The sequence below is a fragment of the Clytia hemisphaerica genome, unplaced genomic scaffold, assembly GCF_902728285.1.
Source record: "Clytia hemisphaerica strain Z4C2 unplaced genomic scaffold, Clytia hemisphaerica genome assembly, whole genome shotgun sequence".
Taxonomy (NCBI): Eukaryota; Metazoa; Cnidaria; class Hydrozoa; order Leptothecata; family Clytiidae; genus Clytia; species Clytia hemisphaerica.
Genome location: NW_027103680.1, coordinates 967029 through 984739, shown reverse-complemented (window position 1 = coordinate 984739; position 17711 = coordinate 967029). Strand labels below are relative to the sequence as shown.

Genomic DNA, 17711 nt, shown 5'->3' with positions numbered 1-17711 from the left:
ATTTCAACTTTTTACCCCCTGAAAGATAGAAATTTGGTCAAAATTGGTCAAATTAGTCCCGCCAAGGGTCGCAAAATTCACAAAATTTTCCTTGGTTTTCTCTTTTTTAGTCCCGGTAAGGGTCCAAATTTCGAAAGTCGGGCGACACCCACCCGTCAGCTCGCAACCCTAGTCCCCCCGGGGTTGAAATATTTTATAAATCTATTCAAAGCGGCTTTTCTTTGATGTACCATCATTGGAAGCAAAAAACATCAATTTATAACTTTATAAGAACAGAAAGAGACTGTTTGGTTGATTTTGAAAAACTTAATTTTGCCGAAAATCCTTGTTAAAATGCGATTCGAAATAGTTTCAACTGATGTAAGACTAAAAGAGTATATTAATTTCATATGGACAGATTTTTGGGCTGGCATTTTGTTAATATTGAGAGTTGCATCACATTATCATTGAAAGTTCCTTATCTTAAAATCTCCACGTCTAAGTGGGCAGCGGTTTTCATACTCTGACAAAATGATCGATACAAGGTTCCTAATCGTAACACGTAATTCTTTTTTAAATCTATCGATGGCTTTATGGGCAGCTTCCCCTAGAAGTTTGGAGTATTGTGCTTATTATGTGAAGTCTTTTTCAATTTTTCATGACAAGGCTATTATATTTCAATATACTTGTTAAAAATATAATGTCCTTTCATTCATCTTAAATATTCCCACGAGTATACCCAAAATTAATCATCTTATTCCTAAAGCAACCAAACAGCTGTTTGCTTCCGATGATAAATCAGAAGAGAACACAAGGTATGGACTCTCCATCTATCTTTATTACCTCCATGATTATAACCCTTTCTCCGTAAAGGATGTTGTTCTTTTTAGGGTTACCTAGTAGACAACAAGAACACGTCAGATAACCTTGATTATACCCCTGTCTCGCGTTAGAACACATAATCATTTCTGAATGATTTACGAATCTCTAATCAGAACAGATCAAAATTTCTGACTGAAATATACTCTAAGAACACATTGGAAAAAAAAGGTCGCCTCTCCGGCTGCTTTCGTCCATGCTATCTATATTTAAATAGATATAATAAAAAGTTGACACAATATCTATGTTTCAAACTCAGAGTTTCATGGTGCTCAGGAACCAATCATCTGTGAAATAAAAAAAAATTAAAGAAATAAAAACTTCTGTCCAACTATATTCACTCGGAAGATTTGGGTGGCAGGTTTATGCATACCGCCCTTATCAGCATGGCATACTGCATCCTGATCTTTAAATGATTTAAATGGTTTTGTAATCATCTGGTCCATGTGATTTTAGAGAAATATCAAAATTCGAATATTCACCCGTAGAAGACCAGTAAATATCTTCAATTTTCATCTCAAGCATGATGTTACGAAATTCTGGAACGTTTTTCTTTGTCAAATCTAAAGCTTCCAACTCCAAAAACATTACTACTGGTAAAATTTTGAAAAGTTCAAAATCCGCAAGGGAAAGTTTATAATCTGAATGATTACTTTTTATTAAGTCTAAATGGGTCAGGGTTTTGATTTCAGATAATAATTTAACAATCTCAGCAATCTTACCAGCTTCCCAACGAATCTGTGTTGTAGAAAGCGTAATTAGCGGTAAACCAATAAATAACTGAATAGGTATTGGATCTTGGCAGTAAGCATGACGAATGCTAAACTCTTCCAAAGATTGAAATTTTGAAAGTACAGGAGCAAACTTTGTAAGGCCATCACTCGACAAACCATATTCAAGGGCAACACAATCAATCTTGAAAACTTTTATGTTATTCGATGCAAGTTTATCCAAATCTTCAACAGTTAAAATATATTGGTTATTGAACGTTTCAGAAATATTGACACGTGTTCCTTTAAGTTTACACAAAACTTTAACAAGCTCATCAAAATCAGTGATCGATAAAGAACTCGACAAAATTTCCTCAATGAAAACTTTTTCACTGACCATTTCAAGTTGTTTAGGTGACCAAGCACAGTTTCTTCTTTCGTCGCTATTAAACTTGTGATTGATTATCAATTTTCGTATCGAACAAGCACCGCCGAGAATTTCGTTCAAAAACAAATTAAAGTCGTCTCTGTATTTCATATTAAGGGCATTTGTGTGCAGAACAATTGGTGGTTTTGCAATTTCACAAATATCGTCTAATCTGTCTTCAAAAGTTTCATCATCGTCGTCATTATCTATATGTAATAAGTCAAGCCCAGAAATGATATCACAAATATTAGACCAAAGACAATTAAACTCATTTGTATGCAATTCTTTAATCGGAAATTTCGTTATTTTTGTCAAGAAGGAATGATTTCGTTTCCCATAAAATCTTGGTTTTGACCAAATTCGTTCTATAGTAAGATTATACATTCTTTTTGATGTTCGTGATAAAGCTTTTGCATCTTCCTTTTCCGAGAACGCAATGATTATTTCTAGTATCTCATCTGGTAATAAATTGATATCCATTTGAGCTTGATTCTTTGAACATAATTGGTCTTTTTATTTACGTAATTTTTTTGTTGTTTATCTAGTAACGAAAATAGAATAAGGTTTAGAATGATTAAGATCAAAAGAATATCCCGAGATTTATGACACTAGGACTTGAAAAGCTTCAATGACTGTTACTTTAAAAGGATATATTTTCGCAGCCGGATTAAACTTTGTGGTTAAACTTATCCGCGAAATTTTATCATTTCACGGGGACTTAATTTCACGGATGACACTATTGAGAGATAATATTTTCACGATTTTTCTCCTTTTAACTGCCAAATTAAGCACATTGGTTGGAATAAGCATTATTAGCACTTCTTTGATACCAGTAAAAAATATGAAAAGTAGTTACTTGACTTTTAAAGTTTTGTTCAAAAATACTTTTTGGGAAAGGCCCTTTCAAATTTCCATTGGAACTAAATTTCGCAGATGACACCTAAATCCGCGTAGTCGGCGAAATTTAATCCCCGCGAAAATGTATCCTATTAAAGTAAATCAACGTTAACGGAAAATAGATTGGTTATAATCAGTGGGAAAATTGTCCTTAACCCTATTTATACTAAGTTTTTAGGGGCGGTCCAAAACTAGGGGGGCTGTTCCTGTACCACCACTTAACTTTTGATCTAGTGGGTTTTTTGGATGAAATTTGGCACACAACATCCTTGTCATATATAGTAATTTTTGACAAATTTTATTTTGATGACGTCACTCATCATGCCTAAAGTGAGCAAAAACCGAAAATTTTCTTCGTTCTTTTAAATAGCTATTTTATTCTATGAAGAGCTTTAGAAAAAGGTTCCTTGAGTCTAAAATGCTTATTTTATCCCAAATATTCAATAAATTACGGTTTAAACGATATATTTGACATAAAAATAAATTTGTACTGGAAACTTGTCAATTTTTGTGACACCTTACTGTCAGAAATGTCGTTATGTTCAAGGTGTGAAAATTTTTAGGTGTCAAATTTATGTTATTTCGAAGCTAAATAAAGATACTGCACCTGATCTTTAAATGATTTAAATGGTTTTGTAATCATCTGGTCCATGTGATTTTAGAGAAATATCAAAATTCGAATATTCACCCGTAGAACACCAGAAAATGTCTTCAATTTTCATCTCAAGCATGATTTTACGAAATTCTGGAACGTTTTCCTTTGTCAAATCCAAAGCATCCAAGTCCAAAAACATGACAACTGGTAAAGTTTTGAAAAATTCAAAATCCGCAAGGGAAAGTTTATAATCTGAATGATTATTTTCCACCAAGTCTAAATCAGTCAGGGTTTTGATTCCAGATAATAATTTAACAATCTCAGCAATCTTACCAGCTTCCCAACGAATCTGTGCTGTAGAAAGCGTAATTATCGGTAAATCACTAAATAACTGAAGAGGAATCGGATCTTTGCACTTAGCATGATGAATGTTAAAATCTTCCAAATATTGAAATTTTGAAAGTACGGGAACAAACTTTGTAAGGCCATCACTCGACAAACCATATTCAAGAGCGTCACAATCAATCTTGAAAACTTTTATGTTATTCGATGCAAGTTTATCCAAATCTTCAACATTTAAAAGATATTGGTTATTGAACGTTTCAAAATATTGACACGTGTTCCTTTAAGTTTACACAAAATTTTAACAAGCTCATCAAAATCGGTGATCGATAAACAACTCAACAAAATTTCCTCAATGAAAACTTTTTCACTGACCATTTCAAGTTGTTTAGGTGACCAAGCACAGTTTCTTCTTTCATCGCTACTAAACTTGTGATTGATTATCAACTTTCGTATCGAACAAGCACCACCGAGAATTTCGTTCAAAAACAAATCAAAGTCGTCTCTGTATTTCATATTAAGGGCATTTGTGTGCAGAACAATTGGTGGTTTTGCAATTTCACAAATATCGTCTAATCTGTCTTCAAAAGTTTCATCATCGTCGTCATTATCTATATGTAATAAGTCAAGCCCAGAAATGATATCACAAATATTAGACCAAAGACAATTAAACTCATTTGTATGCAATTCTTTAATCGGAAATTTCGTTATTTTTGTCAAGAAGGAATGATCTCGTCTCCCGTAAAATCTTGGTTTTGACCAAATTCGTTCAATAGTAAGATTATACATTCTTTTTGATGTTCGTGATAAAGCTTTTGCATCTTCCTTTTCCGAGAACGCAATGATTATTTCTAGTATCTCATCTGGTAATAAATTGATATCCATTTGAGCTTGATTCTTTGAACACAATTGGTCTTTTGTTTAAGTAATTCTTTTGTTGTTTATCTAGTTAAGAAAACAGAGAACCCTGGTGAGCAGAGATACCTTTGAGATAGCTTAAAAACGATGCCATCTGTAAACAGTTTCAAAAGTGTCAGAACACAATTTAGAGAAGGAGTAAAAACCACATCCACAAACTATCCAGCGATTATTTGAAAGCAATTCAATTATGGCTTTTAGATTGCTTTCTTTGATAGCTTTCAGATAGCGTTACTGACGAAAAATGGAATGCAATCTCAAAGCAATCCCGAAAGCAATCTCAAAGCAATAATTGGATGGCTTTTGGAAAATATCCTGGATGGTGTATTGATGCCTTATGTTTGTTTCTCAAAAAAGGTATCCACAAGCTATCCCGGATATCTTTCAAATTGCTTTATAACAAAGTTTATAAAGCAATCGAAAAGCCATACAAATTAATCCCATGATGCTTTATTTTTGGACACATGTTAAAGATGGCAGACAGTCATCAAACTTTGAAGTCAACAAGTTTGGGTTAGTCAGTCAGTCAGCCAGGACAAAACTTCAATAAAAAGTGCATACTTTTTCGCAATATTAGACTATAGATATATAGATGCACCAAATCATACAGCAAACCAAAAAATAAATTGTAAGTGTTCTAGTAATTCTAGAAGTATTCTATAGTTTCCAACATGAGATGATTTTTCAAAAAATATTCTAAAAATCTGTGCCTAGGTTGGTCTGAGTTCTCAAATCTTTTCAGCAGTAGTTAAATAATACGATAATAATAATAATATGGATTTTTGAAAGCAGGCTACCGTCCCGTCTTTTGAGTTTTCAGTGTTGACTCCCTTCAGTGTTCAATAGAAATAGAATTAAAGTAAAACCGAAGGTCTTTTCAGAAACAAATTTAGAGTAACTTACACTTTGTTTGCGGTTGGTGGTTCTTAGTGACACTAAGTGCTGTCTTCTCTTTTTTCATTGAAAGAAATATAATTTTCAAACTAATGTTCTTATGCAGCTATTTTCGCTATTTTCTCTAAGAGCAGCTCCTCGCATTTGTGACTTCTCTCTGGAACTGGACTTTGTTTTGTTTTTGTTTTTTAGAGATTCTAATTTCGAATGTTCGAATCAAAGTATCAAAGTTAGATGGGGTCTGAATGGCTTTTCTAAAAACATCTCAAAGACAAAACACATCCATAAAGCATCCAAACTTGATATTCCAAAAGCCATCTGAGTCGATTGCTTTGAAATGGTTTTTTTGTAATCTGAAAGGTATCTGAGCTAAACCATCGATAAACCATCTCCCTGGATAGCTTTTCAATTGCTTCAGGATAGTGTTTTGCTAATAAAGTTTTCCAGATGTCTTTCTAATACCTTTCAAATTGTTTTCATATAAAATCAAGTTTATGAGGGAAAGGTTTAGAATTTTTAAGATCCAAAGAATATCCCGAGATTTATGATGTTAGGACTTGAAAACCTTGAAAGACTGTTACTTTAAAAGGATAAATTTTCGCGGGGATTGAACTTCGCGGTTGAACTTATCCGCGAAATTTTATCATTTCATGGGGACTTAATTTCACGGATGACACTATTGAGAAATTACATTTTAACGATTTTTTCCCTTTTAACTGCCAAATTAAGCATATCGGTTAAAATAAGCATTATTAGCACTTCTTTGATACCAGTAATAATATGAAAAGTAGTTACTTGACTTTTTAAGTTTTGTTCAAAAATATTTTTTAGCAAAGTCCCTTTCAAACTTCCATTGGAAATTGAAAAAAGAGGTCTTGCGTAAAGGGCACTTATAGCAGCTATGGCAATCCATATATTAGCCTCCTTTTTGAAAATTTTCCACCTACGACATTCTTATTGCCACCCCCTCCTCCCCGCTTATCAAGTGTTGAGATATTTTCCAAACCCTTCGCTTATTTCAAACCCCCCAGCTATTAGGTACCAGAGAGTACTTGCAAGACATTCGTTATTTTCCACAAAAGATGTGTTTTGAAACTTAGTTGGGTTGCTAGGCAACAAGATCGCGCTCAATAACCTTGATTATACCCGTGTCTCGCGTTAGAAAACATAATCATTTCTGAATAATTTACAAATCTTTAATCAGAACAGATCAAAATATCTGACTGAAACATACTCTAAGAACACATCGAGAGAAATAAGTCGCCTCACCGGCTGCTTTCGTCCATGCTATCTATATTTAAAGAAATTTAATAAAGAGTTGACACAATATCTATGTTTCAAACTCAGAGTTACATGGTGCTCAGACAACAATCATCAGTAAAATAAAATAAAAATTAAAGAAATAAAAACTTCTGTCCAACTATATTCACTCGGAAGATTTGGGTGGCAGGTTTATGCATACCGTCCTTATCAGCATGGCATACTGTATCCTGATCTTTAAATGATTTAAATGGTTTTGTAATCATCTGGTCCATGTGATTTTAGAGAAATATCAAAATTCGAATATTCACCCGTAGAAGACCAGTAAATATCTTCAATTTTCATCTCAAGCATGATTTTACGAAATTCTGGAACGTTTTCCTTTGTCAAATCTAAAGCTTCCAAGTCTAAAAACATTACTACTGGTAAAATTTTAAAACGTTCAAAATCCGCAAGGGAAAGCTTATAATCTGAATGATTATTTACCTCCAAGCCTAAATTGGTCAGGGTTTTGATTTCAGATAATATTTTAACAATCTCTGCAATCTTACCAGCTTCCCAACGAATCTGTGCTGTAGAAAGCGTAATTATCGGTAAATCGGTAAATAACTGAATAGGTATTGGATCTTTGCAGTAAGCATGACGAATGTTAAAATCTTCCAAAGATTGAAATTTTGAAAGTACAGGAGCAAACTTTGTAAGGCCATCACTCGACAAACCATATTCAAGGGCAACACAATCAATTTTGAAAACTTTTATGTTATTCGTTGCAAGTTTATCCAAATCTTCAACAGTTAAAAGATATTGGTTATTGAACCTTGTTTTGGAAATGTTAACACGTGTTCCTTTAAGTTTACACAAAACTTTAACAAGCTCATCAAAATCAGTGATCGATAAAGAACTCAACAAAATTTCCTCAATGTAAACTTTTTCACTGACCATTTCAAGTTGTTTAGGTGACCAAGCACAGTTTCTTCTTTCATCGCTACTAAACTTGTGATTGATTATCACTTTTCGTATCGAACAAACACCGCCGAGAATTTCGTTCAAAAACAAATCAAAGTCGTCTCTGTATTTCATATTAAGAGCATTTGTGTGCAGAACAATTGGTGGTTTTGCGATTTCACAAATATCGTCAAATCCGTCTTCAAAGGTTGCATTATTGTTGTTATTATCAATATGTATTAACTCAAGCCCAGAAACGATATCGCAAATATTAGACCAAAGACAATTAAACTCATTTGTATGCAATTCTTTAATCGGAAATTTCGTTATTTTTGTCAAGAAGGAATGATCTCGTCTCCCATAAAATCTTGGTTTTGACCAAATTCGTTCAATAGTAAGATTATACATTCTTTTTGATGTTCGTGATAAAGCTTTTGCATCTTCCTTTTCCGAGAACGCAATGATTATTTCTAGTATCTCATCTGGTAATAAATTGATATCCATTTGAGCTTGATTCTTTGAACACAATTGGTCTTTTGTTTACGTGTTTTTTTTTTGTTGTTGTTTATCTAGTTAAGAAAAGAGAGTAAGGTTTAGAATGTTTAAGATCCAAAGAATATCCCGAGAATTCTGATGCTAGGACTTGAAAAGGTTGAAAGACTGTTACTTCAAAAGGATAAATTTTCGCGGGGATTAAACTTCGTGGTTAAACTTATCCGCGAAATTTTATCATTTCACGGGGACTTAATTTCATGGATGACACTATTGAGGGATAATATTTTCAAGGTTTTTTCCCTTTTAACTGCCAAATTATGCATGTTGGTTATCGAAAAAAGGACTATTAGCACTCCTTTGATACCAGTAAACAATATGTAAAGTAGTTACTTGAATTTTTAAGTTTTCTTCAAAAATATTTCCTTGGAAAGGCCTTTTTGCGAAGTCCGCGAAATTTATTCCCAGTAGAAATTTCTCCCATTAAAGTAAATCAACGTTTACGGAAAAGAGATTGGTAATAATCAGTGGGAAAATCGTCCTTAATCTTAAGGATGCATCTTGAAAAGAAGGACGTCCATTTAAATAGAGTACCGTTGCGTAGAGAGATTTTCATGCTTGATAAAGTTACGTAATTTCCACCATTATTGTAGCCAACATACGAATTGCGTAAGGAATGCATCTACGGATTGGACATTGAGACTTTTGACCACCGGACATTCATAAATACCCCTAAACAGAGCAGTTTTGCCCCCAATCAAGGCAAATTTTGAATTTTTTGACTATTTTCCGGACCATATATCCAATATATCTTTCCATTTTCTGGAAGAGCCTATTCGAATGTTTGCTCCCATAATGACCGAAATTACGTAACTCAACCAAGCATGAGAATCCCTACACGACACGGTACCCTATTTAAAAGGACATCTTTATTTTTAAGAGCATCTTTAAAATCAAGAGCGATTTTCCCTCTAATTTTGCTGGAAAGAGAAGAAAACTCGATCTCGTGAATTAAACTCGCGCTAAACCCATTTTTCCTAACCATCCACTAAATTAAATTTCTGTTTCATGATTAAATAAGTTCAATTAGTTTGCTAAATATAGGATCCATTCTCCTTTGGAAGACTTGATTGTGAAGACACCATTTTTGTTTCCCTGTATAACACAAAGTACGATTTCAGCCACAGACATACAAATCTGAAAGCTGTACAAACATTCTGATTATACAAATTGAAGGCTAAATCACCAGGTCAGATACCATGGGCTACAGTGATTGATCAGCTCAATGCTATCTTTTGCTTTTGGCACATCACCAGTGAAGACACCATTTTTATATTCCATAATATGTCCTGTATCTTGATTAGACAGTGCATCTTCCATTTCGATTTCTTTATTCTTTCTCATATTTTTAACAAATTCTTGGATATTCAGAACCCGTTTATTACAATAACTTTCAATTTGATTGTTAAAGACCTTAAAAGTCTTCTTTTGGGCCATCTGAAAGGGTTAAGAGAGACATGAAAAAAGCATTGCAGTTTTGTTGTTGAAGACCAAAATCCACCTTTCCAAAAGAAAGTTTTGAACCTAAAAACTAGAGAAAACAATCCCAAAAACCACAAAATCAATGGTATGGTAAAAACCATTGATGGAAATACTCGTATACTAAGACTATCTAAGGGAGGGAAAAGAACCTGCGTTCACTATATTGTTAAAAGATCACAATCTTCCTCTCCTGTAAGAGAGAGCAGGCTGAAGGCTCAAAATGAGATAAAATTCGCTAGGAATTTGAGGGGAAAAATCTCATTTACGCAACAATGGGGAGTCTCCCCAGTCTCACTGCTTCCACCGGGTCTGAAGCATCTCTAATGAGAAAATCACCTCACAACAATGAAATCGTATAAGATATATTTGAAGTTGGTAAAGTATTCTTACTCTCATGGCAGTGCGACCAAACGTTTTCGGTAACTGTGATAAATGTCTATCCAACGATTTATGCTCTTCTAATTGCACTTCACCAATGCAATATATTTCAATGGAATGGTACCTTTCATCTCAAGACCATGGTATTTCTTCATCTTCTCTAAGGGAAGTGAACTCCTTGGGAAGATCTTTGAATCAACTTCATCTAATAGTTCATTTTCAAAGGAAGGCGAAGTAAAACACATCCATTCATACAATGACTTGTATTTGTTTGGAATATGTAGTTTCATCTCGATTTTATTTTCTTAGCAGAAATGTTCAACCAATCCATTGAAAAATAGAATACTTTCCAATCTGGTTGAATTAAACTGAAATGGAAAGAAAATTGACTTGTTCTGGGGATAAAAATTCAGAAGCGAAGACAAGTGGGGCGCAAAATTTGTGTGCAGATTTTCATGACACTGTTTTTATCCATTCGTAAAATAAAAATAAAATGTACTGTGGCTCCTCTTGTCTAAGCTACTGGAAGTCTTTCAGGTTTGGCTTAGTCACATTCACCCGCCCTTTATGAAAAAAAAACTAATAAAAATCATTCGGTTTGGATAAAGAGCCACCTTTTCAAAATCGATTGTATTCTTCCATAAAGACAATTTTCCTTCTTTGTTATACAGTGAGTATCCTCTGAGAAACCTGAAAGACTTCACAACTCTGCCAGTCCAATTCGGCAAGTGCAAGCAATTTGTTGGCCTCAAATCCGTAAGTAATCACTTCAGAAAAGTTGTTTTAAGATGAAAATGTAAGACTGGCCGTGTTTACAAATATTATAGTGAACTGCTTATAAAATGTTACCCTTAGCTGTAAACAGAATAACATTTTCTCAGGAATAAACACTTACATTTTTTTTATAAGCAAGTGTCTGTCCCTATATCAGGCTCGCATTATGCTTAGCATTCTATTGTTCTCAAACAATAGAGCCATTGTTAAGGTACCAAAAACTGAGCCTTTATATTCTCATAAACGTTTTGCTTATGAAAGAAAAACATGTAATTCCCTAACTAAAAATTAAACAATACCTTTTCTGAGCCATTAGCTTGAAGTTCTTCAACTGTGTAAGCTTCCCGTAAATCTTTCAAGCGATGCACCATTTTATGACGGAATTCTAAACCGATATTATTTGGTGACAGAGTGCACGCCGACCTGCTGAGAATGTTAAGTATACCCCACGTAATGATGAGACATCCCAAAAACAAGATTTGGCAGACATTTCAATGCCATTATACAGTGAAGAAAACTCGCCCCTTAGTCAACACTGTCCAGCAAATGAACTACTAACTCCTTCAGTGGAACCTAGAGATCAGCAATCACAGACAAGCTTGGACCGTAATCGAGTAATCGAGTACAAATTGATTTATTGTTGTTGACTAAAAGGAATGTGATCACTAGTGGTTGAGATATCAATATCATCTGCAAACTCTTGTTTTATAGTGGTGCTGAGGTTGTTGTGATTAATCGAATTCTCACCCGTAGATGAGCTGTTTTGGACGTGCTCAGAACAAGAGCGTTCTTGTCTAGGAATTTTCAATTCCCGTTCATCTGAGTCTTCCTTTAAAACTATCTTTGAATTGACATTGGTGTGAGTCAATGATGGATTTAAAGATAACTGTGAAATGACATCTTCAAGTGATCTCCTTGCAATTGTGATTGATGTTTCTAAAAAAGTAAATAAATCATTTTCGACAACGGATCACGTGGTTAGTGGTATCCCACAGGGTAGTGTCCTTGGACCGTTATTGTTCGTTCTTTACATCAACGATCTTCCTGAAAGAGTGATATCATCATTTATACTCCTTTTTGCTGATGACACCAAAATCTTCCAAGAGGTCAACACTATCGAAGACTCTATTTCCATCCAACAGGATATAGACGCGCTAGTTAAGTGGTCGAAAGAATGGTCATTAAATTTCCATCCCGACAAATGTCACGTACTAACTATTGGCAAATTCTCTGACATCAAACATGCCTATCCATATTGTTTGGATGGAAATCAGCTTGAACATGTTTTTGAAGAGAAAGATCTTGGGATTGTGATCGACTCAGAACTTACATTCGAGGAGCATATTGCAAAGCAGGTAAAGAAGGCAAATTCAATACTAGGAGTGATTAACAGGAGCTTTGAACATCTGAATCCATCCATCTTCCTAGTACTATATACTTCGTTTGTCCGTCCGCACTTGGAGTATGCTCAGTCGGTATGGTCACCTAAACTTCGAAAATATGTTAATTTGATCGAGGGTGTACAAAGACGCGCCACAAAACTCGTGCCTATCTGCAAAGATATGTCCTATGAAGAACGCTTGCGCATACTTGACCTCCCCACGCTTGAATTCAGGAGACTCTTTTGTGATATGGTCCAAGTATACAAACATCTCCACTACTACGATAAAAATACTCTTCCAAGTAAATTATCGACTCGAACACGTCCGAACAGGAGACACAAAGATGAGCTGATACCAAATTTTGGTAAAGATGGATTCCGAGGCGCACAAACCAACTCGTTCTTTTACAGGAGTATACCAAACTGGAATAGATTACCAAGATACGTTGTAGAGGCAAAGACTGTCAAAATCTTTAAAGAAAGACTCAACGAAGCTTGGAAAAAACATCCGAAAAGATTCGAGACAAGACAATTGTAATCAAGATCCGGTTCTCAGAGGCCCTCGTGTGCCTTGAACTTGTATACATTATTATTATTATTATTATAAAATATGTTTTGATTGTGTTATCGCTTCTTCGAATTGTTTGTAGCATCTGAAAGAGATTGTTCAAACTTTTCTTGCTGAGGTTAATTGAAACGTCCAACAAATTTCTGGTATTACAAATTGCTTCTTCAAGTGTGCTTTCTCGGTTCATATTGGTTGCACTTTGGTTATCTTTTATATTTCTCTTTCTGTATATTTTTTGTTCTTTTATTATTGTCTAAAGGGAACAGAATAAAAGAATGAGACAAAGACTACCCTGGGTACGTAATTTTCCTAATTTTCCTCAACATCTCTAGATAACGGAATGACGAGGTAAATAGCGTTTTAAGCAGATGAGATGGAGTTTTTATATACTTTCATAATTTGGTCATTTGAAGTAATAAAAAAGACTGGTTAACGACCAACCAAAATAAGAGTTTGTAAAAACTCCATCTCGTGCCGTTTTAAAGGGGGGCTTTTTGACTCCTTAGGGTCTGGAGCAGGTGGTCCTAGAAAGGTCCGGGTATCTCACTAAAGATAAAATTGAATGAAGAAGCTTCCACAAATCCGAAATTTGGCCTAAATTTGCCTAAAAAAAATTTTCTTTTGAAAAACTTGAAGATTTGCATTTGTGTAAAAAATAAGAAAAAACATTAATGAAGCAATTTCTAAGTCCAAAAAACCCAATTTTTAAGCATTTTTGGCCCAAATTTGCCCTAAAAATTATTTTTTCGAAAATCAGGCTCCATCAGTTTTTAAACATTACCATTTTACATCATTGTCCAAAAAATAAAAAAAAAACAGGTGAATCGCGAGAAATGCTCATTCTCCCTAAAAGTGATAAAAGGGGATCTCCCCAAATAAGAAAATCTGAAAAAAACTTTTTTTACATAATTGCAAATTTAGGCGATCTTTCTAATTTCAAATTTTGAAATTTATAAAATGTCTCATATTTTAAATTTTCAAAAATTAAGAAAAAAAACGTGGCACTTTCGAGATTTCCATTAAAACATTCGAAAATGATTCGAATGGTCATTAAAAATATCAAAATTTATATTTTTTCAAGTTGACGATAAACCAGTTATCACACTTTTACTCGTACAATATTAGTTATATTTTTCTCTCTCATAGTTTTCTATATTTTTCTATATTACGAAACAGTGTGCGATAACTATCACTTATTTTCATCTTCTGCATTATTACCTTAGGAGAAGAAATTTCTTTCCGCCAAATTTAAATTTATATGTCATTCGCAAAAGTAAATTCTTGCCAAATTTAATTTTCTTTCAATTTAGAAAAACCCTATTTTCCCTCTTTTTTCAGCTAATATTGAATAAAAATTGGTCGTTCGCTAAAATTAATTTTCGCCAAATTTAGAATTTTTTTTAAATCGCCAAAATACCGTAGTTTATGGCGGTAGCCAAATTGCACTAAAATTGGCGAAAGGGCTCATTCGCCAAAATTTCTTCTCGCCAAAATATCTTCTCTTAAGGTATGTTGATATAAGTGATTATTCAAAGATGGTCTTTGTGAGAATGATTTTCCACAAACTTCGCATTTGAATGGTTTAGAGTGAGTATTAAGATGGTATTGATAGTGATACTTTTGTGAAAACGATTTACCACAAACTGCACACGTGTAAGGCCTCAATCCGTTGTGCATTTTGAGATGTCGAGAAAGGCTACCTTTGTTTGATAAAAACTTTTCACAAATGTCGCATTTCCATTGTGTCTGAAATATCGTTTCGTGGGCCCTCTTTTTATGAAGGTCTAGTTTTTTTAGGCTGGAAAAAGTCGCATTTTCACATAGAGGACATTTGAAGTTCAAGTTGATAACTGTCTCGTTTCCTTCTGCATCAGAATTTTTTACAGGTTTTGGTTTAATACGAAGATAAGGTCGACAATAATGTTTATCCAGAAGATATTTTGTGACAAATTTGATACCACATGCATGACATTCAAATTGATCTTGATTGGTTTCAGTTTCTAATTGCTCCTCGAAACAACCAGATACTGAATCAGAAAGAGTCATGTCAATATTTTGATCCTTCGCATCTCCGCGTCCACAATCTTCTGGTTGAACACCGATTTGATTCGTGTTTGAAACAGCGAAGCTACCTTCATCTCCACTTTCTTCAAGTTCTATTTTAATTTCTACCAAATCTGAAAAACCTTCTTCTTCGCTCTTGTTCTTCTGAAGAGCACACGACGAAGATTGGAAATTCGTACCTTCTTGAGTAGTGGCACATTCTACTATTGTCTTATTACTAGAACTAGAAATTCCATTGTTTTGAATAAAGGACATACTTTCCGAGAGCCCAAGGGTGGTAACATTTAGGTTTGAAACATTGCTATTGTTTCCCTGTGAAGATAAACCAATTACCGGTGTCTGTTGGAAAGATATTGGGATAGAATTCTCCAAATCTCGATTATTTACATTTTTGTTTGTCGGATAACGAATAGAGATTACCTTTTTATTGAAATCCTTCTTAAGTTTGTGTGATAACACATTGGTACTTTTTTGATGCTTTGGATCTGTAGAACGAGAAATTTTATTGGATATTCCTTTCGTCCCTGCTGCTGCTAAGGACCGTTGATCTTTATCTGACTCCTCTAAATGTATTTCAGCTTCCTTTATGGACTCGTCCAGAGCCTTCTTAGCGATGGCCACTGAAGTGATTAGTATGAGTTTTGAACTAGTAATCGACTCCTCAAATTTCGACCTGGCATCAGTAACTGATTCTTCAAAATTTTTATTAGCTTCTTTGATTGACACATCCAGCATCTTTCTTGCATTTCGAATGCATTCGTAAATTCTTTTGTTGACATTCTCTCCTTTTTCTCTGTCCATGTGTCTTGTGTTAGAAGTATTTCTATTTTTTTAATTTTTTTTCTGAAATAAGAAATAAAATATGGGGATTTAAAATACAGCTTTAAATCAGAGTTTAAATTTTTTTCTACACACCCTCCCCCCTCCGCCCTTTAGCTTTGGATGTCGGGTTCATATGCATTCTGCAAATTAACCACCCCGTCCAATCGGGAAACCGAAACCGAAACCTTCGATGCTTCGTTCGCAAAGCTGCTGAGTACAGACTGGTGTAAAAAGTTTTATTTCACCAGAAAGAATTTTATCTTTATCTATAATTTCAATCATGGTTTCTAACGAGCAAATTTTACAATACTCTGTACCAGAGCGTATCTCACGTTTATCGCTTCGTAGTATACGGCAATGAATTTTGAAATAAGCCGTACATACTGGGTCTGTGTACAGACAAATTTTACAAAAATGCAAAGATCTGGGGGATCAAATGTACAGCTCATTCAAATATCGCAAAACTTAAGAAAAAAACTCACTGAGTATGGTGTTGATTTACAAACACTACAAACGAAAAACAAAGAAACTGTGCCTCAAATAGGAGAAATTCTTGAAGAGGTTATGAAACGAATCAATGCTAATGTGATATCCACACAAGATAACAAAAAGTCGTCTACGAAGAAATAAGTTAGCCAATAATTGAAGAGGTTATGAAACGAATCACTGCTAATTAGTCTACCCAATAGACAGCTCCAGGCTTTTAGGACTTTTAGGCCTTATTCTTGGTCTATAGGCACTGCTATAGGCGGCCACTATAGTAGCCCCCACCGGGAATCGCTTATTAATAGGTTTAAACATATGTAATAGACAACTTTCACAAAAGATGTTTATCAATAGAGATTTCAAATAAAAGAATGTTTAAAACACAGATGACTGGCTTAGGTTTCGAAACTCTCTATTGTATCATTAAAACCTCAGTGCGCATGCGATTTATCAGAAGAATTTCAATATTCAAAACAAGAGCAGTGCTCATATCCCGAAGAGTAGGAGTTTTACGCTCGAAACGAAGGAAGATATGACGTAGCCTAATGCTAATGTGATATCCACACAAAATAACAAAAAGTCGTCTACGAAGAAATAAGTTAGCCAATAATTGAAGAGGTTATGAAACGAATCAATGCTAATGTGATATCCACACAAAATATAGACAGGAACCCGTCTGCGTATTTTTTTTAATCTGATGAATACTTGACGGGTCAGAGCTGTGAGTCCAATTTTGGCCTCAAAAAAATTACAGTGGGAAATTCGAATTTAGCGCTGTCCTCACTTACTACAATAAAAACCAAATTTCGGAACTTGCGCTTTCTTTAAGAAAGTGTGACCAGTGAAACAATAACAGAATTTGATTGGCTGTGTTTTCAACCGTTATTAGGATATGGGAAATTCAAACTGTCAGCCCATACCATGCTATATATTTCGCCATCAGTATATAGAATAAGAAATCATAGCATGGATCTCCAGGCTACACAAAATAACAAAAAGTCGTCTTCGAAGAAATAAGTTAGCCAATAATTCCGCCAAACAATACATCCTTTTCCGGTTAGCCGTTTCGTACAAAAAGTCAAAAACCATCCTATTGGCTAAAAGCAAAAACACAAACAAAAAAATGTGCAGAGTACGTATGAGAAAAATGTGCTTTCTGTGGTCTCAATCTGGACATTTTTTTGTTTATGCTTTTGCTGTGTAGCTTGTAGCAAATGAGATGGTTTGTTTACTCGATATTTTGGTGACTTTTTATACGAAGCAGCTAACCGTAAAAAGGTGTATTAATACATACTTGTTTCGTATTACTTACTAATTCCCATCCTCCGAAAGTACAAGTTAAATGGGGATCTAAAATA

The 17711-nt window shown here is 34.3% G+C and overlaps 2 protein-coding genes across 3 annotated transcripts; both read right to left on the bottom strand.

Moving 5' to 3' along the window:
- Positions 1-6917: 6917 nt before the first annotated feature.
- Positions 6918-13236, bottom strand: LOC136803739 (uncharacterized). Of its 2 annotated transcripts, XM_067060460.1 has the most exons (4): positions 13135-13236; positions 11332-11458; positions 10271-10626; positions 6918-8415 (listed from the first exon to the last, which is right to left on the bottom strand). In XM_067060460.1, the coding sequence occupies exon 4, from the start codon at positions 8348-8350 to the stop codon at positions 7148-7150; it is 1203 nt and encodes a 400-aa protein (XP_066916561.1). In that variant the 5' UTR covers positions 8351-8415; positions 10271-10626; positions 11332-11458; positions 13135-13236; the 3' UTR covers positions 6918-7147. The 2 variants fall into 2 exon arrangements, 1 of the variants encoding a protein (XP_066916561.1); XR_010846197.1 differs by lacking the exons at positions 6918-8415; positions 13135-13236 and adding an exon at positions 9346-9835 and having other exon boundaries at positions 11332-11443.
- Positions 13237-14086: 850 nt separating this feature from the next.
- LOC136803738 (gastrula zinc finger protein xFG20-1-like) lies at positions 14087-15884 on the bottom strand. Its single transcript, XM_067060459.1, has one exon. It carries the CDS (start codon positions 15844-15846, stop codon positions 14446-14448), a length of 1401 nt encoding a protein of 466 aa, XP_066916560.1. The 5' UTR covers positions 15847-15884; the 3' UTR covers positions 14087-14445.
- Positions 15885-17711: the final 1827 nt, after the last annotated feature.

What these genes read in the sequence shown, in the direction of transcription:
- LOC136803739 (XM_067060460.1), bottom strand. Translation starts at nt 8,350, where the DNA reads ATGGATATCAATTTATTACCAGATGAGATACTAGAAATAATCATTGCG.
- LOC136803738 (XM_067060459.1), bottom strand. Translation starts at nt 15,846, where the DNA reads ATGGACAGAGAAAAAGGAGAGAATGTCAACAAAAGAATTTACGAATGC.